Genomic DNA, 24221 nt, shown 5'->3' on the forward strand with positions numbered 1-24221 from the left:
TACAAAAAATAAAAAAATATTCGGATCATTTCGGAGGTCCGTATAAACGGACTGGATTCGGATCCGAAAATTGCGAGTCGGATCGGATTCGGACTCGGATTTTTCGGATTCGGACTCGGATTCGGATCCGAATCCAAGGTCCGTTTACTAAACGGATCGGATTCAGATTTAGCCACATCCAACCCGAATCTGATCTGTTGCCATTCCTAACGAGGGTGACATCATCATACCATATTGATATTGGTCCATGTTTAGCTTGACAAAAGTGTAAAAAATCAAGAAACATTAATAATTTAGAATATCAAAATATTTCTTTATAAAGAAGAATAACTTTTATAACTTATACAGAGTAGTTTTTAGGACTGTTTTCAAATGATTACAGTAAAATTGTGGCTATTATATTAAATTTAAGTACAGCGGTTCATTTTTATTGACTAATGTAAAATGTTAATGGATTTAAACCTTTTCTTTTATTTTTGAAAAATGATAATAAATAAATAAATAAATAAAATCATACCACGTTCTTTGAGTTTTTATAGGTAATTTTTTTTTTTCTTTCCTCTACTCAATAGTCAGTCAATATTGTTCTTGTCAATCTAATCCAAAAGAATTTTCCATCGCCTCTCTTGTGAATTTAAGAACTAAACAACATCAACAATCAACATCATTAAAAATTATAGGAAAAATACTTTAATACATTAAATTAATCATGAATTTATCCTTTCTCTTAAAAAAAAAATAATAATAATAAAAAAAAACCATATTTAAGAGTCCAAATAGAAGAAAATATGACAAAACTAAAACTTACTGAATCAGTTCCAATATATCATGCAAGAATTTCGATCTGATTTTAACTCCCAAGAGAGGAGTTGCAAAATTCTTTTGGATTGGATTGAAGCGAACGATATTGAATAGAGGGAAAGGAAAAAACTTCTCTGTAAACACTGAAAAATAGCCACAATTTTATTGTAGCCACTAAAAAGATTTTCTATTAGCAAACTCTGACAGATTAACCTTTCAACTTGATAAATACTTTAAAATTCTTAAACATGTGTTTAAAATATAATGGCATGTAAGAATTAATTCTGCACTAAACATTTTTTTAAAAAATAACATTCAAGGCTTCAAGCTTATTAGGGACCACTTTTATCTTCATGAAGTCCACACAATTCCGTAAAATAAAATAATAATCAATTAATCCTATTTCCACTTGATAATAAAGTAATTAGTACTGTACATCAACAACATTAGCCGATCAAAATTATGAAACAAATCTCATATTTCATCTATTGATGATAAGATAACAATGCCAACTGCATGTGAGTTTGATGCAATTATCCCCTAGATAACAATAATTAACACTAATTACATGCTCTAATTGCGCTTTCAGAGGGGGTCCACAGGATATTCTACATAGTATATCTTACTGAAATAGTAAGATAAATTCAAAATATGTGGTCCGTTGATAAATTTCCACAGTTGTACACTTGTACTGTCAAATTGATTGCATTTTATTTAAAATGCTCTTTATCAATTTTTGAACTGTATTCTTTAAGAAGCCAGAAACAATATCAGGAGTTTAGTTAAAAAAAAAATTAAAAAAAAATAAAAAAAAAATAAACTAAGATTGTGCTAATAAGATAATCAGTTCTTGGTCGGTCCCTAGTTCTCAACAAACTTGTCCCGAGTAGACAGATAATAAGTTCAAATAAAAAATGTCAAGTTTACTGTTTACATACAAGTTTTGCTACCGTAATTTATTAAGTTTAAATAAGTTCAGATAATATAATTTAAAAAGGTACACTAGAATGGCCGATTGATTGAGAAATTCAAAGTTGCATTGGTATGGTAGAATGACATGAGCAATAGAAAATGGTAAGTAACACATGTATGATGTATCTATAATAGTAAGATGGTAGCAGGCAACCATATAACATAATATTTGTATACTAAAGAAACTTGCTTCATATTTCATTCAACAAGGTAATGATTCAACATGAAGAAATGTATGTTCTAATAAGCAATTGAACTCTGTAATGTAACCTTTCATTTTATATGATGTATGACAATTTCTGTATGAATCTACTCTATAGTACTCCCTTCCACGAGTAACGAAATCCATGTATCAGTTAGTAATTAGCATGTATTGCACCACTTAAAATTGTGATGAATTTCTCTAGGGAGCAAGCCACTCAATTGGCGCTAAGTCTTGAAAAAAAAATAGAAACTTACCGACCTATTATTTATCCACACTTCTGACAAACAAACCTTGTAATTGTATGATCAAGTCTTGCCATTGTATTTGCAACACCTGATCTTCTATATGCCTTACTTCTATCTTCCTGTTATGTATCGTAAACTGTTGAAGTTGCAAACGGGTTATCTGGGAGGTTAAGCACCTGGTTGCTGCATGGAGTCCAAACATAACACCAATTATAACGCGAACCACACATTTAGCAATTGTGAGTGTAATTATTTAACATGCTTAGTGCAAATATGTCCTGTTGTACAGAAATATTGATATAGGAGTTAACAGTTGAGTGCAGTGCATTGCATAAGTTTGTACCTTTCTCCGCTGTCATAATTAGTGTTCACATTCCTGAAGTTGTCCTCACTGGGAAAGCCAATGTTCAGATCGTTTAACCTGGAACTAAACTGCTCCAAAGTTGGAAACTCTGCATTTTTAGCATCAACTTCTCAGTCCGATGATAATGGCAACAACAATATATGCACTGACCCGAAACAGTTGATGGCTAAGATAGATTTGGTAAGAGTATATATAAACCTTGAGCAAGCTTCAACTCATCAATAGAGTTGGCAAAGTATTGGAGTCGCGCTGAGGGTTCAGGCAGTAATTGTGATTCAGAAAAGCAAGCCTTCTCCTGTTCAAGTGCCTCCTTGTGTTCTTCCATGAATTGCTGCCTCATTAACCTTAGATAATCACTGGCTCTTGCCACTGCCAAATAGAGAAAAAATGTCAGAACAAACTGAGGCAGTTAAGCGACAATTCTTAATGACATTGTACTCACGAGATTGGAATTCAAGGTCTCCATCAGAAAGATGTGAGTCGTGCATAGAGCATTGTAGCTTCTCTGCATGATTCCTACAAATTTGGAGAATAAGACGGACAAACATTTGAAAAATATATATGAGTAATATGACGAATATAAATCAAAATATCATAACAGCACAGTTTTATCTAATTGTCTAAACAGTAGTGACTATAAGGAGTAAAACTGTAAGAGCGCGTACATCTAAATCACACCAAACTTCAAATTGACTCGATTAATATTAGGATGTCATAACTTTTTCTTAAATCAGATTTCCACTAGGAAGTCCTATGTGGAAGCGGGAGAAAGTAACCCTTCTATGTAAGTAGTACATATATGTCAAACTCAATTAGTGCAGAACAAATGAAAACTTACAAAAAGTCATCCTTAAATATCAATTTCAAAATGGAAAATCTACAATTTTTGTGTCAATCAATGCCAGCTGAGCCCTGAGATATTTTTTGATGATAAAGTATAAAGCTTTTGCTTATATGGTTGTATCTTATGAGCAAAATTAGGTTATTGACATTGACAGATGAGTATGATTGATCACTAAATTATCGCGTCATTAGAGATATATATAAGAGCTAAATCAATTAATAGTACGTCCATACATAATAATAGACAACACTTTTCAAGGATTTTTAATCAATGATTCAATAGGTTTAGATGACTTACAAGAATAATGTGGTCTATTATTAGGGACAGAAACTGTCATAGATCAAAGCAAAGTACCAATGAAGAACACTAAAGCACACTACCTGTCAACAAGCCTTGACTTTTCCCTGTATGGTTTCACAAGAACGCGAGCACCACAAACAAAATGTGGGTTCCCCTTGGCCAAGATTTTCCGAACTGTTTCTGGGTAAACAAAGGTAACAAATCCAAACATCCTTCTCTCTTGACTTGGAATCCTAACATCCTGGACAGGGCCGTAGGTGCTGCAGCACATAATACAGTAACACGAAATAAATCAGTTTTCAAGAATTACCAACCATGAATAGCAATTTCTAATGTAAACTTTAACAATCTCTTACTTGAAGTAGTTGGACACATCAATCTCAGAGAATGCACTTTCTGCAGGAAAAGTGAGATAAATTTGTCTAGACCCCGGAACAATTCCACCATTCTCACTTCGATCACTAGCATACTCCGTGTATTTTGGAGCATCTTCAGCCAAGATCACTGAATGCTGTCCATGAGGCCTAGAGAACACAATAAAACCTCACTAATCAATCAGGAGAACAGGAAAAACAGGAGAAATATATATATCACTAAGACCAGAACATAATATTAAACCTTACCGGTCAATGAGACATATACTGTTTCTCAACCGAGCAAGGAGCCTAGTAAGGCTGTAGCCAGCCTTACCGTGTCTTTGGCTCTCAGTAAGATAACCTTCAGCCTGAAGAGTCCTGCCAAATTTGTCATAATACAGCATTGGCAATGTGGCAATAGAAATGGGGCTTCCATTTCTTGATCTCAGAAGTTCAATCAGATCCAATTCAAGTTTCTCAAGTGAACCTACTGGGAACATATTATGATCATCAATCCCATTCCCATTCCCAAACCTGACATCGTTTGATCCGAGACCCAGCAACTCAGAAAAACTTTCAAGGGTCATTGGATTACTATGATAGAACCTACAGTTGTTACCATGCTTGCAGATCCCCTTGCTGAAGTAATGACAGACTTTTGGGGGGAATTCAATCAAACTCCGCGACCTTCTTGAAACTCTGTCAGTAGCAAATCCACTAAAACCAGGCTGATCAGGGTAACTATAATTGCTGTGCAACTCTGAATCAAATGAGTTACCCAGCTTTAAGTAATCATCCTTGAATTTCAAGGACCGCGGAACCTGTTCTTCAAGACCATTGGCCACCTGAACATTCCAAGAAGCACTCAATGGCATGTTCGAGTTTGAGTAAGTCCGAAAATCAGGAAAACCTTGATATGGATTGCTATACTGAATGGGGTTATTAAGTTGAGACGACACTGAAGCAAACGACATTTGCTGCTGCTGCTGCTGCTGCTGCTGCTGCTGCTGCTGTAGCAACTGTTGCAGCTGCTGCTGCTGCCACTGCAGCAGTTGGTTAGACAAAGACAAACTAAGAGTATGTTTTACTTTGTTAGCCACATCTCTAATTACATTATCAGGGCTAAACGCGAGGCGAATCATATCCTGATCACCAAAGTCTTGTAACAACAAGTATCCTACAATCTTTGAGGCATGCTCAGGCTCTACCTCCTGAATTCGACTCGACACAATTTGCATTGAATTCGACAAATCCATCATAAAGTTGAACTCACAATTCTGCCGTTTTAAGAATGCAAATGTGGGTAATTAGCCCTATAACAAACTGTAAGCATAAATCATCAAAAAAACCATCTAAAACTTTATACAAAATTAGGATCTTAATCTACATGCTTAAATTAACCAATTAAAAAAAAAATGAAAAGTAACACATTTTATATAAATTACATTCGCGTCAATTTTGACATGTTTTTAACCAAATTTCTTTAAAATTACATCCTAAAAATGCAAAAACACACGGAGTAGACAATTCAAATTATATTATTATTATAAAAAAAATACCAGACTAAACAATAAAAAATGCAAAACCATAAAAAACCCAAACTTCAACAAAATCAATTTAAAAATTGAAAAAAATAACATAAAACTATAAAATGTGATGAATAAAAGGCATGGAGTACTTACAATAAAAATAAGCCGAAAATGTAACCCTTGTTTGATTTTATATTAATCTTCTCAACTCGAAAAAAAAAAGTTGAAGAGGCAACTCAATCACAACCCTCAATTTTAAACATCCTGCATATTCTTACTCGTACTGAATTGATTTTGTCTATAATTAGCGTCTAAACATTAAATCCTTAACAAAAACCCATAATGATAATTACAGTAATAATTTCACATATAAATTTCTAAAGAATTTTATTTTAGAAACATTATACTCGTAGAATAAGTTTGGAAGGGTACAAGTCAGCAAATTTTGTGATTTTGATGGTATGTTTGGATTTATTTTATTATTTTTTTAATCAAAAAATAATAATAAAATTAACTACTTTGCTGATTACATGGAATTAGATCAATGTGTAGATTAAGATTCCTTATAATTAGGAGATATAGTTAAAAATAAAATCACAGTCTATATCTTTAATAACTAGGTCAGACTTCGGGTTAAAAAAGATTTTTTGATTTTAATTTTTTTATTTGAAACAAAATTTTAAATATTACTCTGTATATTTACTACTGTAATATTAATAATACGGAGTACATAATACAATACAGGATATTATTAATACTCCGTGTAATATAATACTATACGGGGTACTTGAGCAACTCCAATGGTTGTAGCAAAGGACTTGCTTGCAATATTAAATAATCCTGAGCTATTAGCTTGACCATTAAAGCTAGAAAAATGCAATTAGCTTGGCTTGTCAAGCTAATTTGCTTGGAGAAAAACTTGTCAAAAAAACATAAAATAGAATTAATAAAATAAAATATAAAAAGTTAAGGGAAATTCTACATGGTGGCCTCCTACTTTTCAGTTTTCCACATGAGAGACGATGTTTTTTTGGAATCTCTAAAGTGACATCCAAATTTCTTTAATTTACAATTAGTGGCCTAATTGTCATTAAATCGGCTAACCATCTCCTAAATGGCTCATTTTTTAACTAAATTACACAAAATTACTAACCTACCCCTGATTTAATGTATCCCCTCCCTTTTTTCATTAATGCCAACTACACTTCACTGTTCCTCGACATTCATCCAACAAAAATCCCAAAACCTTTCTTCTTCATTCAACATACATCAAATCACAACTGAAACTTAGTGTGTTTTAATTAGGGTGAAACAAACACAACTGAGTGACGCTTTATTTTTCGAAATTATTGAGCAATTGGTAGCGATTAAGGGTTTGGTGAAGATCGAAATTTGGCAAATTTGGGGGAGCGAAATTTAGAGTTTTTGGATCGATTTGAAGCAGATTTCTGACAATCGTGGACATCCTAGGAGTTGTTAAGTGCTATACAGACCTTAAGCAAGGTATGTCTTTAAATATTACGGTTTTTTGATGTTCTTTTAGACTTGCAGAAGATAGGTGCTCTGTTATTTGTTGTGTGTGTATATGTTGATTAAAGATGATAACTTTATGCTTGTATGTGGGTGTTTGATGTTTAAATTTATGTGTCTGGTTGTTATGTTGCAGAATGGATCAAGTTATGATTAAATTTGCTCATATGGGTAATGTAATTGATGTTTTTGTTGAAGATGTGGACAAAGTCATGTGGATTGATTTAATCATTGAGTGTGAGGAAGGGTTTAGGAAAAACAACTATGACTTCCCTAAATTCCCTAAGTTTCACTACTGTTATAAAATGAAAGATGTTAACATTACTTCTGACAGTGATCTAATGAGTATGTTGGATAGATTGAAGGATAGGGAAGAGATTACTGTTTGGATTGGGTTTGGGGATAAAGCTAGTGACTGTGTTATTGCTGCTAGAAAGCTTGCTGAAACACTGAAGAAAAACAACCCTGCTAGCCCACCTAAAAACTTGAATAGTCCAGAAAAGGAACAGTCTCAGATAAATGAGGGGTTAAATGATCTTGAACAAGGTTGGATTGTAGGAAATCTTGAAAGTGATGATTACATCAATGATATTAGGATAGAAGCTGAGTTAAATTACAATGCACCAACTGAAGAGGAAGATGAATATGAAGAGCAGAATCAAGAAAAAGGTAAAAGAAAGATTGCATCTAAATCTAAGAAAAGTAAGAAACTACCTGTGAAGAGAAAGCTAAAAGTAGGCACTAGTTCAGAAACCATAACCCCACAATAAACTTTCTCAAATGCCCCTATTGCTCCTCAAACACAAAGTGCTGTCTTTCCAAAACCCTTTCCTAATGTCTTACACAAAATTCCAAAGACTACAGCTGCTAGGAAGAAGGGTTCTCAGAACAATAACACTGTTGTTGAGGCAATGGTGGTGAGTGAGAGTGAATACAATGAAGCATTAAATAATAGGAAGGAGAGGGAAGATAAAGTGGTAGATAACAGTAATAGGGTGGAAAATCAGGTGGTAGATGACAGTAATATGGTGGAAAATCAGGTGGATGATGACAGTAATAGGGTAGAAAATCAGGTGGATGATGATAGTAATAGGGTGGAAAATCTGGTTGTAGATGATAGTAATAGGGTGGAAGTTGATGAAGATGTTGAGCTTCAAGTTGATGAAGATGCTGAGCTTCAAGATGATGAAGATGCTGAGCTTCAAGATGACAGGAATGGTGATGGTGAAGATGATGAAGAAATTGGGGACATTCATGACTCATATGACCCATACATATCAGAGGAATGGCAAAGGGAACTAGGTGCAGATGAGACATATTTTAGTAGGATGTATAAAAATGGAGAATTTGTCTCTGATATTGAGTTTGGCAGTATAGTGTTGAAGCCTTGGATGATATTTACTGATAAAGACCACTTCATGTCTGTCTTCAGAGATTATTGTATACATTGTGGCTTTGCAGTGGTGGTTGATAGGAGCAGTCCAAGGAGGTTCACTGCTTCACGTCTTGATTTGCATTGTAGTTGGAGACTCCATTCAAGCAGGCTACCAGATGGAGTGACTTGGGAAATAAAGAGCATAACTGACTCTGAGCATACATGTAGAGGATTAGATGAAAGAAATCCCCTGGTGACTGTGAAATGGGCTGCAGAAAAGCTAATGGAAGACATAAGGGCTAATAATGACATCTCTGGGAAGACATTAAATGATCTCTTATTTAGTAGATATGGTGTGGTAATGGCAACAAGTACTCTGTATAAGATGAGAGGGGTGGCTTTGAGGCAGATCAATGGTGGGCATGATACTTCTTTTGGGCATTTGCCAAAATACTGTGAAATGGTTAAATCAACCAACCCAGGATCTGAGGCACACTGTGTTTGGAAGCAACTGAATCCACCTGATCCAGCCCTCACCTTTTCAACAATATTCATTTCATTCAAGGTTGCCATAGTTGGTGTAATTGCAGGATGTAGGAGTTTGGTGGGAGTTGATGGAGCCCACTTGAAAGGCCATTTTGGTGGGGTTCTTCTGTCTGTTGTGGCATTAGATGGAAACAATGAACTGTTTCCATTTTCTTGGGCTGTAGTTCCCAAGGAAAATGCTGACACATGGAAGTTTTTCTTTTGGCACTTGAAAAAGATCCTGTCAAACTCTGGGAAGGGTAATGACTGGTGTATCATTTCAAACAGACAAAAAGTAAGCTTTATCTGATATTTGATCCAACCAGATGTTAATTTAATGCAACTAATAGCTAATCTAATTATTGTGTACTTGTATACAAGGAATAGATCCAGCACTGACTGAGATATGGCCTGAGGTGGACAGGAGGTATTGCTGCAAACACTTAGCAGCAAATTGGAAAGGAGCATTTCCTGGCCCTTTGATGCATTCACTCTTCTGGTTGGCATGCAGTGCCACATCACCTTTCACATTTAAAAAGGCCATGGATAGGATTAAGGCAGTAAATCCTAAGGCTTGTGAATGGTTGGCTGATTTGGGGAACCAGTCAAGGTGGACAAGGCACAAATTTGATCCCAAGATATGCAATGAAGAAAATAAAACCAACTTTGTAGAGAGTTTCAATTCAACATTGGGTGTGGATAGATGCAGGCCTATTTTAACACTATTAGAAGGTATAACTTTTGTTTTGTAACTTGCTTTAATGTTGCTTTACATTGTGTATAATGTTGCTAACATAGCATACCATGCTTGAATAGGTATAAGAAGAATGTGTATGGTGAGGCTATCAACTAGAAGACAAAAGTGCAACAGTTGGAATGAAGATGAACCTTGCCCAAAAATAGTAAAGAGAATAAGGGTGTTAAACTTTGAATCAAGAACTTGCAAAGCTTATCAATCAAGGGAGGGTGAATATGAAGTGAGAGATGGGAAGTCTATGCTTCCTGTATCACTTAACAAAAAAACTTGTATTTGTGGTTTATGGCAAATTTCAGGTTTGCCTTGCAAACATGCAGTTAGAGCAATATTGGCTGCTGGATTGAACCCTTACAACTTCTGCAGCACATGGTTCTCAGTCTAAACATATAAGCAAGCTTATGCCAACTCTATTCACTCTGTACCTGATTTTGAGCACTGGCCAGAGATTGACATGCCCACAATCCTCCCACCACAAATGACAAGAGCCATTGGTAGGCCATCTAGATAGAGGAAAAGGGCAACTGATGAACCAGACAAAGGGAAAAGGTCAACAACAGTGTAATGTTCTAAGTGCCAGTCCTATGGTCACAACAAGCAGACCTGTAAGGGTGGACTTACTGCAGCTGAGCAAAGTGTGAAGGTTGGCAAGAAGATTGCAAAGGCTAAACAAAGTGCAGCAAGGAAAGCTACTAAACAAAGTGCAGAACAGAGCACTTCCACATCACAGCCAGTTGGAAAGACAAGATTCACAAGAAGCTCACTTAAGTTTGCTTCTCAACCTGAGCCCTCCATTAATAAAACTCAGGCTTCCCAGAAAGCTTATGAGGGTCCTAGCAGCCAACCTATGACTAGGTCAAAGACAAATGCCAAAGGAAAGAACAAAGTCTAAGCTGTCCTGTGACATGTAGCTTACTGAACTAAGTCTAAGCTTAAGTATTGTGGTTTGTTTTTTGGAGCCTAAGATACATATATGATCTGTATTTTGACTAAATACTTTAATGTCCTGTATTTTGACATTGCAACATGATTTTGATATCATATTTATGCAAAATATCATTTCATATTAATTGCTATCATATGAGATTATTGCAACATGCTTTTGATATCATATTTAAGTCATATACTCCATAAAATTGTTGGCTAAATTAACATAACATAAATTCATACTCAGAAGAATAAACATCCATTAAATGTAGGAGACAATAAAACCCCATAAAATACCAATTTTTATTTATACTCAAAAGAATTACATAAATTCATTCATAAAACCCGTACAATTTAGGATTCCCAATTTAAGATTTCATGTAAACGAACAATTGCAGCAATCTCTGAATTTGGTGACGCATCATAATAACGAACAACTGCTTCAGATGCGCCTCTCTTCCTTGAAGACATTCCTCGATAATTCATCCTTACCCAAATGCAATTGCAGAGCTTTTTTTTTCGTAATTGAAATTGCAGATGAAACCCTAGAAAATTAATTGGAAAAGGGGGATTGATGTTAGGCGGGAAACTGATATGAAAAAAGGGAGGGGATACATTAAATCAGGGGTAGGTTAGTAATTTTGTGTAATTTAGTTAAAAAATGAGTCATTTAGGAGATGGTTAGCCGATTTAATGACAATTAGGCCACTAATTGTAAATTAAAGAAATTTGGATGTCACTTTAGAGATTCCAAAAAAACATCGTCTCCCATGTGGAAAACTGAAAAGTAGGAGACCACCATGTAGAATTTCCCAAAAGTTAATAAAAGATGGGAAATTCATTTAGATTGTAAGCTAATAGCTAGCCATTAGAGTTCAAAGTAGCTACAATAACAATTAGCTTAAAAGCTTATGTGGCTTGTCAAGCTAATTGTCAAATTAGCTTGCCATTAGAGCAACTTCAATGGCAAGCTAATTATCATTGTAGCTACTTTTTGCTCCAATGGCTAGCTATTAGCTTAGAAATAGTTGTGGATAGAAAATAAATAGAAAGAGCTTAATTAGTGCAATGAGCATTTTCATTTTGGAGAGTTTAATTCCCAAGCAAATTATCTTGGCAAAGCAAAAGTTTAATTCCCAAGCAAATTATCTTGGCAAAGCTAATTTGCTTTGTCAAGCTAATTGAGTTTTCTAGCTTCAATGGTCAAGCTAATAGCTAGGGAATTATTGTAATTGCAAGCAAGTCCTTAGATACAACCATTGGAGTTTCTCTTAATTGACAAACATTACACTGACGAATCAAAAATGATGAAAACCAAATATTAATCATCTTTCTCTCCACATACAATAAAATTCAATTAATACGAGATATTAATAATCCATTATTTACAGAGAAAATAAATACTCCCTCCGTTTTTAAATACTTGCTCAATTTCTCCAAACGCGGAAAAATTGGAGAAAGTAATAAAATATGGAGGTAGTGGAGTAGGTAAAAGAATAAATATTATAAAAATCAAAAGTAATGAAGAGAATTGGAGGAGATAGAATATTAAATTAATAAAATATGAATTATGTTGGGTTCACTACATGAGAGAAATTAATCAAATATTGTAAAAGCATTTCAAATAAGGAAATGAAGCAACTATTTAAAAATGGCAGAAAAGGAAAAGTGTAGCAAATATTTAAAAATAGAGGGTGTAAATAAACAAGTACCCAAACCTTTGATTTTCTACATGCATGTCTTAATTTGAGAGTTTTAATTGTTGTTCCAAATTGAGAATAATTTTGAAGTTGAAGGGTAACTAAATTTTACCTTCAAATCAGAATATTTTCTTAACACAAAAATTTTGTTTTTGTGTGTGTGTGTGTGTTTTTTTTTTTAGAAATCATCCACCTTAATATTTTGACATACTATTGAACATGTTGTTGATAATACTTTTTTTTTTTCTTTCAAAGATTGATAAATTGAACTTTGTAGTATTTCTCTGTATTTGATAATTTGGGTGTTATTTCATTTAATTCTAAGTTGGCCACTACAGGTCAATTATATTGAAAGAGTTGATTGTATTATTAGTAATATATCACTTAAGAACATAGGCTTATGATTTTATCTATGGTAAAAATGTGAAAATGTTTGAGTTAAATTAACATTAATTATCCGATTGATGTGTGATTTTGTAATGCATTACAAACTTAATACGGAGTACTATTTTAAGTAATACTCCCTCCTTCCCTAAATTACATTCCTCTTTGGAAATTTACACGGGAATTAAGGAGGAAAGAATAAGACAAATAACAATAATTAGATAATGCAATGGGAAGTACAAAGATAGATTAGTTATTACTTATGACATGTCATCAATCCTTTGCAAAAAAAAAAAAAAAGAACCAATCACATGCTCCTAATTGAAAATTTTTAACCAATCATATTCATTGTAATTTGGCACAAGGATTATGAGTGAGATTAGGTAAGGATGAGTGAGAAAGCATTAAATATAAAACAGAAAAAGAGAGTTGATTTACTAAAAAAAAAACTTACCAAAAATAGAAAGAAGGAATGTAATTTTGGAATACCAAAAATAGAAAGGAGGAATGTAATTTAGGGACGGAGGGAGTATATTAATTAGTTATCTAACGCCGCCTCACTCGAGAAGATTATTTGTAGAGTATATGCGAGTTCAACACTACGGAGTACAATTTTATTTGTTAAAACCGTGCATCGCACGGAGCTAATCTAGTAAATAAATAAAGAAAATTGGAAGAGAAAAAAAAAGTTTATGCGGGAAAAAATTTAAGGAAAAGCTGACATGTGTACATTTTTTAAAAAAGATGATGTCAGCGGTTGTTTTTTTAGTTTTAACTAGCATAGTGCCCGTGCGATGCACGGTTTATAAATCAAATTATTAAACCCGTAGGAAAAATAAAAATAAAAACAAAGGTAATTCATTTACTATTAAAGGACTTGGTTACTAATGGTCAATAAAAAAAAATTAAAGGAACGTTATTTGAATAGTATTTTATGTTGTTTAAATTTCTTTTAATTTTTTATAATGTTATTTTATTAAATAAAAAAAAATTGAATAATACTCCACATAGATATATAAGAAGTAGACTAATTTATTTATATCTCCTGTTGAGAAAAAACTAAAATTTTCTTATCATACCATCCGCATCAGTAGCTACAATCAATCTAATATATAAATGTTTTATTTACCCGTCGCACTCATTAAATCTATAGACACAATAATAACCTTATATTTGACCTACCAGAACATATATTTTCCTAAGTTAGCCATCGTGCCAAAAAACTATATATTATATAATAGTCACATATATAACCAACAGCTGATTAAATATAGTATACAACACAAATACTTCGTATATAGGTATGGATACTGATAATTTTATATAAATAAAATATATGGAGTATATATTACTAAGATTTATCCTTATCTTAACTATAAAAAGGTTAACAAAACTCTTATAATAGTGCATAAACATTTATATATCTACTAAAAATGTTCTTTTTACATATATTTTCCCCCATTTAATTTTAAAAGCCTTAAAATTGTCTCTTGAATTCGCTAAATTGATTTAAAAGGTTATGTTTATTTCAATATTTAAAGCCATTTACTATTTTCATTTCCTTTTGTTTTAATTTTTCTATTTAGAATTTATTAGACTATTAGGCTTCAAGATCGAAGTCAATATTTTTTTACCGTACAATCACTAAATCAAAGTCGCTCAACTAAAGTTTTGGACATTGCATAGCTACACAACATCCAACACATTTAATGATTACATGCAAATAATTTAATAAAACTACGCATTCGATATAAGTTATTAAACAATTTAACTATATATACATTTTGATAGGTTTATATCTTTCATATTAACAAAAATTTACAAATTTTATTATCATATTTTGAAAAAAAAATTAGATTTGGAGTTTTGTATAAGATAGATAAAGGATAAGTTAATTCCCGTCATATATGCATTGAGTTTTGGGTGTTCTATCCGGTTCACCCTCTGGGCTAATCCAGATTTGAGGATCAGTTTTAGGTTATTAGGTTTCATTCCCCTTCCAATTGTTGTTGCAGGGGAGCGAACACAGGTCCTCCCTACCTAGTGTAGTCTCAGTCACCACTACACCAACAACCAATTGGTGTAGTGGTGATCGGGATTACACTTGGTATGAAGGACACATGTTATAAAATATTATATTATATACATATACTTTTTTATATTATAAAAAATATTATATTATATACACATACTATTATAGTTAAAAGTATTATTATGTATAAAACAACATAAATTATTGCACATGATTGTTGTATATCTAGTATAGTACATGAGCAATGCACGATTTTTAAATCAAAATGTTAGTTTTTCTAAAAAAAATCATAAGTTATAGCATTGTTATTACGAATATTACAATTTAAAACACGAGTAATAGTTATAATACATTTTATATCTGTCCCTTTTCCGTCAAATGTCTAATTCAATTTAACTTTTATTCTTCTTGTTTAGATTGGTTATTGGTTCAGGTTTTTTTTTTTTTTTTTATTATGCAAGAAAAACAAAAGGTAATTGTAAAAGACATTGTATAGAAAATGAAAGGTCGATTAAATTAAATTTATGTTCAAGATTATGTATTTTTTTTTCCAAGACAACATTTCGGCTCAGCATTCAGTATTTGTCAAGAAGTACAAGAAACGATAAAAGTAATTTTTACACTATTTTGTATCTTTATCAAAAACTTTTGTATTCATCCGATTACTTGAATTGAATATAGGATAACTTGTAGACTATTTTGGGTAACTTTTATCAATAAAGCATAAATAACTTTCATTCATTGCAAAGTAGCTTTTATAATAGGTGCACAATATTTTATTGTACATCTGATTTTTTTAAAATGTTTGTATTGATTTCATAATTGACGTCAAACTAAATTCTATCGATTTTATTTAATTTTCATATAAAAAAAAACAATATTAGCTTTTCAAAATACGAAATATTTTTTCCCTTAATTATGCCACTTTAATCATATTGCTTCAAATTAGTTATTATTCTTTAACTTGACTATAAATAAAGATTGAAAAGACTTTATGGATTATTTAGTATTGGAAAGTATATATTTATTATAAAAAAATTAAATCAATATATATGTTAAGAAATCATGAAAATCTTATGCATGTATAGAAACTTGCTTTTATTGTTTTAAGTTTAACAAAAAAAACTATGCTTGAATATGTAAATAGTAATTATATAGATATATTTTATACATAAAATAAGCCAATGAGAGAGTGACATTTGTCATCCTCACATTGAGGCGCTTGTCTTTTAGTATAATATATAGATAGATAGATTATTTTATATAGAATTAGTACTGGTACTATATTCTACACGATTATGGCAAATTACAAATTTTGTAGCGATTTTGATTGTCAATTTCGTTTGTAATTTTGATGATTTTATTAATCATAATTAGGGTTGTGCATCGGTCTAAAATCGGACCGGACCAAAATGGACCAGAACCCGGATTTTCCTGCTTTTGAGAACCAGGGATCGGATCATAATCAACCGGTTCAGGTTTCGATCTAGACATGTTTATTTCGGTCCGATCCAAACTATTATTTTTTTTTTTGCATTTTAATACTCCGTATCTTTTTATATACATCATTTTTTACCGTCTTGTTTTTATTTATTTGCATACTTTCCTATTTTGCACCTAGAACTTATAAATTACAAGTTTAATACCTAAATTTTTTAGAAATTGAAACATAAAATTTAAAATTTTCACTCAAATAATAATTTTAAAAAATATATTTTCCAGTTCGGATTAGAATATTCTGATTTTTACTGGATCGGAAACCTGAAATCAACAATTTGTGAGGATCGAAGACTGACCCGGAATCCAATGGTCTGATCCGGTCCGGTTTCCGGGCTCGGTCCTTTTTGGCACACCCCTAATAATAATGATGAAAGAAATAAAAATTATTTAATATGTTGTTAAAGGAAAAGGTAGTTTGAATTTCAATTTTTTGTATAAGATTTTAAAGTTTTTTTTTTTATCATGAAACACGATGATGTTCATGTATAAAGTTGTTCTTTGTATTATTATTTTGGTGTTTAGAGAGCCACAAGGACATATGATGAGAATCGATCTCATAATCTCTTAAATCTAAAAGGGGAGCTCTAAGGTTGCTCTTTGTATTTTGGTGTTTTTATATGTACTTACAAGCTAGATTTAATCTAAGGTACATTATTAATTTGAATATTCATCATTTATGGTACTTGTAAGAAAAAAAATAAAATTATATAAAAAAAACATATCCAACTTGCTAAAAAGTGCCCCTATTTTTTTTGTCTTATTTGACTTTTCACGGTCTTCAAGGCGCGTCTTTAAAAGAATATATCTCTATTTTTATGAAAATTATAAAAACTTGATATTAATAATATATGCAATGTGACAAATACAACCAGATCTCACATGAATATATTATTTCTTATATATTAAAGAAAATCGATGGTCAAGTTTTACAAGTTTGATCTGACCCATTTATTAGCAATGGGTCAAAAAATTTGAGGATGGACCTATGGAGAAGTAGTTGTCGAGGAGCATTATGTATTTCGTAAAAGTTTGGGAACGATATTCTTGGTGTGACGTGCTTTATCATATACTCCCTCCGTCCCTAAATTACATTCCTACTTTTAGCATTTATTCCTCACATAATAGAGAGAAGTAGAAATGTAAATTAGGGACGGGGGGAGTAATAAGGTGAAGAACCTAAATTTTCAATTACAGAATTGAATAGGATGAATATCATGAGTAAACATATACTCCCTCCGTCCTATAATACCCGAGACGTTGGACTTTTTTTTCACTATTCATTGCATTAGGTTTGACTATATTTTCTTACTAACATAATAAAAATACATTTTATCATAAAATATGTTGTTAGATAAGTTTTAATATAAAGTTTCATAATATAATTTTAAAATAATTTTCAATAATATTTAATTATAAAAATAAAGTCAAACTAGTGCATTTGTATGTGTGCAATGTTTGACTGTAATACCCCGTATTTTTATACGTATTTTAATTTAAATAAGTATTTCATAAAGTATTTAAATAATTCAAAATGAATTATTGATGGTATTTTATTAATTTAAAAAGGTTTTATTTAAATAAAGGACCATTTTTATTATTTAATGGCATTGAAAATATTTTATTTCATCATTTAGAAACTTTGGGGCACATAATGTTATAAAAGGAAGTTTTTAAATCAATGAAATTTTTAAGAATGACTAGTTTGGATTGGAGAAGGGATCACTAAAGATAGAAAGGGAATTTAAGCTTATGAGGGTTTTAGAGAAGGGGTATAAATACCCATCTTATGAGCAAGTTAGATCTTGTCCAAGGTGGAGAATACCCAAAGGTAAACTCTCTCTCTCCTTTAACTCCCCCTCTTCTCACATCACATGACACACACACACACACACACACCATGCATGGGTGGCCGACTGCCACCACCATCACCGGTCGGCCACCGTCAGCACTCGCCGGCAGCAACCATCAGAGACGGCGGCAGCCGTCCTCCCCTCCCCTTGTTGTGCGTGTATTTGAACAAAAAAAAATCTTCTTTTTGTTTAATCCTAATATAGACTTGATTTAATTATTGTTTTTTGGGTTGTGTGATGATTTTTATGATGTTTGATTATAATTATTATGCATATAATTTTCATATTTAGTTTTTGAATTAAAAGCCCAAATTAAAAACCCTAGGTTTCCAAATAACTATATATTGATGGGAATTGATTATAGATGATTAAAACTATCAAATTAGATATTTTTAATCATAATTACAACAATTTAACAGGTTTTTATAAAGCTGGAATTTTTATATAAAGGTTATAATTGTGTTTCTTGAAAGGATTTTTAATTACCTATTAATTGAAAATAAAAGTAAGGGTTTTTAATTAATTTTTAGCTTGTTTTAGATGGTTTAAAAGTGATTTAAAGAGTGTATATATTGCTGGAAATTTATATTGAATAGGTATTAATGTATCTTTAAAATTTTGGGTTATAGGAGATTTCGTGTAGTTGTGGCGATTTTAAAATCATATTTAAGGTATGTTCACGTACTTGGTAATTATTTAAGTGTATAGAAGCATGCTAGGCTTTGTTTAATTAATTTCAATGTAATTCATTATAGTTATTGATATTGGAATGGTTGATTGGACTGATGTTGCTGATTGATTTGCCAAGTATGGATTATTTAATTTGTGGTGAATCGATGTTCAAAATTAATTATGTTGGCATGTTGAATATGAATCACACTTTTATTATTGGCATGATGGAGAGCTTGTTTAATTAATTAAGCTAAATATTGAAAGGAAATTTTATTATGGTTTATATAATTTGTATTGATGCTATTAGCATGAGAAATGATCTATTTAAGTGTCTATGTACACGAGGATTAAATTATATTTTGGTGTCTAAGTGCACTCAAGGTGCTCTAAACACCTAGGGGTAGGATTTGTGGTGCTTTATGCACTTAAGGTGTTATTTAACACCGAGGTAGTTTAAAAAGGGTTCAATATTAAATTATATGGTCACTAATTATTCAATAATTAAATTGGTATGTTTGATTGCTTGAATGATTTATAATGATTGATTGTGTTATAGTTTGAGAGTCAACACCAAGTCTAAAAAATATGTAAACAACGTAAAGTGAAAGAGATTATGCACCAAAACTCTTGGAACGTATATACCTTGAGTATGAACATATGAAGGGAGTTATGGAGTTTTATATTTAACCATAACTTCTACTGAGAGTACACGACGTTGTATATTCTTTTTTTATTATGCAGGAATTATTCCGCCACTTACGAGTGGTTCTTTTATACTGGCACGGTTAGCTCCCGTGTTAGTACCCTTTTATTAGGACAGGTTAGGGGGAAACCCGTTCGATGCGTAATCATGCTAAATAAATAATTTAGTAAATTGTTAATTGGTTGTGCCATATGTTGTATGCTTGTGTATAGGTGCAACAAGGTAAGTTGTGTGATGATAGATTAAAGCATGCTAGTGTCATCAATTTACGCTTATGTACTCAGCATTGCTGGTTGTGTGTTGTATGTTTGTTTGACTTTGTTTTTATCTTGGCCCTACAACAACCCATTTCTAATGACAACTGACAAGTAGTGGAGGAAAAGTAAAGAGAAGTTTTTCAGGTGATGAAGCTCATGCATGTGAGCATAAATAAATAGCTAATCATGCTTATTTTTTATAAGAATATATATGATGTAGTTTATCGCTTTTTGCTTGTGAGACTAACACAATGGTTTTAAACATTTATTTTGGTTTTGTTAAGGGCCTACAATGGTTCCAAGTTGTAGGTTAACCTCATTTGACTTTGGTTTGACTACACTTTCGTTGATTTGCCCTTTTAAGTTGACTTGTTTTGAATGATTTTAAAGATAGTCTTCCGCTATGTGTCTTTGATAACTGCTTTAGCCATTTTCACGGTGACGGTAATGTCTTAGATTTTCCTATTTCGTATTTTACTAAAGCAAAACATGTATTTTAAAAGAAAAGGAATTTCCAAGGTGTTACATTAACTGTGTCATGTATTAAGGGATAGAGGGAGTATAAATTTTGATTTTTTAAGACATTATTTATTTTTGCTAAGTATAGAGTGCCACTTGTCCCTTTTAGAAAGAAATATCCTTTTTTTTGGTTCCGTGTGTCACATTAAATGAACAACTATAAATAACTTGATGTGATAACTCAATGCACATTCTTATAACATTTTGCCTAGATTAAAATTTTTGAGTAAATGCAATGTTCGAGTAGTCGAGTTCAATTTATTGATAAAGAAATTAAACTCACATTTCTACCATTTTAAACTCACAATTCTGGCATTTAAGAATGCAAATATGGATAATTAGGCATATAACAAACAATAAAACATGCAATGCATAAATTATCTCAAATTTTACTAAATACTTTAATAAAGTATCAAGAAATGAAGTAACAAATAAATTTATTACGAGCTTAATTGTACAAAATATTGAGCATGCTTAATTTAATCTGAATCCAAAAATGAAATGAAAAGTTAAGACAGTCACATAAATTACACTCATGGCAATCTAAACCTAAATCTTATATTAAATTATATAGAAAACATTTTTTTTTACTAAAATCTGCAAAAAAATTAAATCGAAAAACTGCAAAAACACTCATTAATTCATAAACGTATTAGCAAGTACATAATTGAATTAAAAAAATTATAAAATTAATTATTTTAAAAAGATTTATTGCAACAATTCAAATTAGAAAATCGATCGATATTATTGTCGAAAAGTGTCAAAAGAAAAAATACATTGTATTGTTAATGAAACAAGTAAGTCAAAAGTTTAATGGGTTGTTTGATTGATATCACTACAAGAAAAATGTCTTTTCGTAGTGATTGTACATTCGCTACAATATGCAAGTTTGTTTGTGAAATAACTAAGGAAGTCGTATCATTTTACAATCGCTATGGTTTTTCCATATAAAATCGATACGGAAAACATAATAATACATATCCACACTTTTTTTACACATTTATATAATTTTGAGAAATCGTATCATTTACAATCGCCACTAAATCCTAAAAATCAATACGAAAAGCCTTTTCAACACTAGATATATAAATATTGTTTAAAAGTAAATATATAAAATATGTCATAGCTTATTGGTAAAACATTTAATATAAGAGTTTGAAGTTGCATGTTCGAATCTTGTAAAGATCATACGCATGTTTTTTAGGCAACGGGAGATATTGTATCGAATGACCATTCGTTGGGAAAGCTTTTTGTTGCAATTACAATCGATACTAAACGTTAAAATAATCGCTACGAAAAGGTTATTTTCTTGTAGTGATATCAATGTTAATCTTCTCGATTTAAAATTAAAAACAAAAAAAGTTGAAGTGGTAACTTAGCTATAGCCTCAATTTAAAAAATCAAGCATATTCTCATCAAATTAATTTTTCCTATATTTAGGGTCTAAATAATGTTATTTTGAATGCATACAAAAATCAAACTTCGCTATTTACATGGGATGAAAATAATGTGTAGATTTTATAGAACATTATCTTTTAATCATCATCACCTATTTTAAGGGATGATATACAAAAATCACAGTTTACATTAGTTGACAAATATATTTAACTAGTTCATACATATGCAACTGTATTATGCATGTTTATAGTTTTTTTTTTTTTTTTTTTTTTTTTTTTTTGTAGGAAAACTTTTTACCAGAGAATGATACATCATTCAATGTTTCTCCTTTTGCAAAAGAGAGATGATCAATTTTGCTAAGCGTATAATATAAAACTTAGCGTACAATAGCATTATCAATGAACTAATTAATGCAATTCAACATATATTTATGTTGCATGGATATAGTATAATACCCTAATTCTATTTTGGGATATGATTATAATTTGGGACAACATTGTAAATACACGCATAATAATAGGTTTATCAATCTAAAGTGAGTCAAATGTGTTTCCTTCTACCCCTTATCATCCTTTGCTTCAAACTTTTCAAGTCAATTAAAAAAAAAACACTCTTTACCCCGTTCCTGCCTTATTAATGTTTGGTTTTTTCTAATAATAATGCATGTTTCATGCTTTCAACCCTATCCATTCCCTATTCCACTTGCACTCATGATCAATTTCTTACTTTCCTTCTTGTTAATATATGATTTGAATCAGGTATTAATTATGAAGTATATATGTTTTGTTTGTGGTTTCCCTCCAAGGCGAGTTTGCTCTCGCAGACAGGCGAACAACGGAAGCTTCATATACGGTCATATCATATTTGTTTATCGGGGTGGCAGAGAGGGCGAACAACAGAAGCTTCATATACGGTCATATCATATTTTCTTGTAAGCGTGACGAGCCAGACCAGACGAACATGGTTATTCAATACTCCAAGTTTTTTTTTTCTTTTTCTCCAAATGAAGGTTATTTGAGATATGCGTAGGGACTACTTTATGGTTTTATTAGCAGGGTCGTGTTAAACTTTTTGGGAGCCCTGTTCCAAAAAATATGAAGATATTTTCCTCTTATCTTAATTAAATACTTTGCATTTTTTAGTCATATAAATGAATAATAGGTATTTTCTTATATATCCACTAAAATTTAAAATAATACTAATAAAAAGGTGAAAATTTATCAAATGGTATGAAGGGGGGAAAAATCAAATAAAAGCAAAAAAAACAACTTATAAAGGGTATATATGAAAGAACTTGTCAGAGGGTATAAAACAAAACAAGATAAAAGTGAAAGTAACTATGAGTGTTAAAACATGGAGGAAGGGATTCAAATACTCAACTTAAACAACCAAAGATATTCTATAAAACATGGGCATTAATTACCATCCCAGTCAAGTTGTTATTTAGTAATGTTAATTAGCTTATTAAATAATATTTGTACTTTGTTTAGCATTTTAGATTCTGAGACTCAATTAATGTGAGGTTGTAGACGTCGCTCGAAGTGCGCCTACGTGGAGCATACATGAATATGTTTGGCAATTATAGGAACGAAGTTGGATTTGACATGACAAAAAAGTAGGGAGCCCAAAACAAGTTTTTAAGGAACTTGTAAACCGTTCATGGATTATTAAAAGCAACCACGAAAAGTTCGAAGGCAACAAACGATTTGATCCATGAAGGTTACGCCCTATTCATAATCCATGATAATACTAGCTAACTGCATAGTGGTCTTAATAAACCATAATTGGATATTCAGGGATGATAGTACGGATTGAGCCATGAACCCAATGCCACTCGTATTGGCCTCTACTCGATTCTTATAGCAACATGTATTAATTCACTAATTGCAACCAAAAAGACATACAAACAATATTCAATTCTCACTTATTTTTTGCAGATGACAGTATCCTTTTTGCCAAAGCTACATTGCATGAATGCTCTAAAATTTCTGATATTATCAGTAGCTACGAAAGAGCATCCGGTCAGAGTGTTAATCTAAGCAAGACAGAAGTAGCTTTTAGCAAACGGTTTACTAGCGAGAGAAGGGCCGAAATTGTTGAGAAACATGGTATTCGTGAGGTGGACAGACATGAGAAATATCTGGGTTTACCGACGATAATTGGGAGATCGAAAAAGGCGATTTTTGCAGGGTTAAAGGAGAGGATTTGCAAGAAGTTGCAGGGTTGGAAGGAAAAGTTGCTCTCTTATCCGGGGAAGGAAGTCCTTATAAAAGCAGTAACACAGGCAATTCCTACTTATATGATGAGTATTTACAGAATTCCGGGTGGTTTGATTGATGAGATTCACTCTCTTCTGGCGAAGTTTGGTGGGGCTCAAATGGCTCGGCTCAAAAAATGCATTGGAAAACTTGGGAAGCTCTTTGCCTTCCAAAATCGATGGGGGCATGGGTTTTCGGGATCTTAAATGCTTTAATCAAGC

At 31.9% G+C, this 24221-nt stretch overlaps 2 protein-coding genes across 2 annotated transcripts; one reads left to right on the forward strand and one right to left on the reverse strand.

Annotated features, from left to right (window-relative positions):
- Positions 1-2023: 2023 nt before the first annotated feature.
- LOC145557345 (zinc finger CCCH domain-containing protein 18-like) lies at positions 2024-5343 on the reverse strand. Its single transcript, XM_081618532.1, has 7 exons — positions 4355-5343; positions 4088-4255; positions 3812-3991; positions 3030-3103; positions 2786-2956; positions 2567-2696; positions 2024-2406 (listed from the first exon to the last, which is right to left on the reverse strand). Exons 1-7 carry the CDS (start codon positions 5341-5343, stop codon positions 2346-2348), a joined length of 1773 nt encoding a protein of 590 aa, XP_081474658.1. The 3' UTR covers positions 2024-2345.
- A 10912-nt stretch (positions 5344-16255) lies between these two features.
- LOC145557346 (uncharacterized) lies at positions 16256-24206 on the forward strand. Its single transcript, XM_081618533.1, has 3 exons — positions 16256-16321; positions 19781-19790; positions 23680-24206. The coding sequence occupies exons 1-3, from the start codon at positions 16256-16258 to the stop codon at positions 24204-24206; spliced, it is 603 nt and encodes a 200-aa protein (XP_081474659.1).
- The last annotated feature ends 15 nt before the right edge of the window (positions 24207-24221 follow it).

This window comes from Chenopodium album, chromosome 9, assembly GCF_948465745.1.
Source record: "Chenopodium album chromosome 9, dcCheAlbu1.1, whole genome shotgun sequence".
Taxonomy (NCBI): Eukaryota; Viridiplantae; Streptophyta; class Magnoliopsida; order Caryophyllales; family Amaranthaceae; genus Chenopodium; species Chenopodium album.

Excerpts from the sequence above, each read along its gene's own strand:
- LOC145557346 (XM_081618533.1), top strand. The coding sequence starts at position 16,256 with ATGGACCAGAACCCGGATTTTCCTGCTTTTGAGAACCAGGGATCGGAT.
- LOC145557345 (XM_081618532.1), bottom strand. The coding sequence starts at position 5,343 with ATGGATTTGTCGAATTCAATGCAAATTGTGTCGAGTCGAATTCAGGAG. Across the intron at positions 3,104-3,811 it reads AAGTCAAGGCTTGTTGACAG|GAATCATGCAGAGAAGCTAC; the intron begins GTAGTGTGCTTT and ends CCAAATTTGTAG. Across the intron at positions 2,697-2,785 it reads TGAGTTGAAGCTTGCTCAAG|AAGTTGATGCTAAAAATGCA; the intron begins GTTTATATATAC and ends CATCGGACTGAG.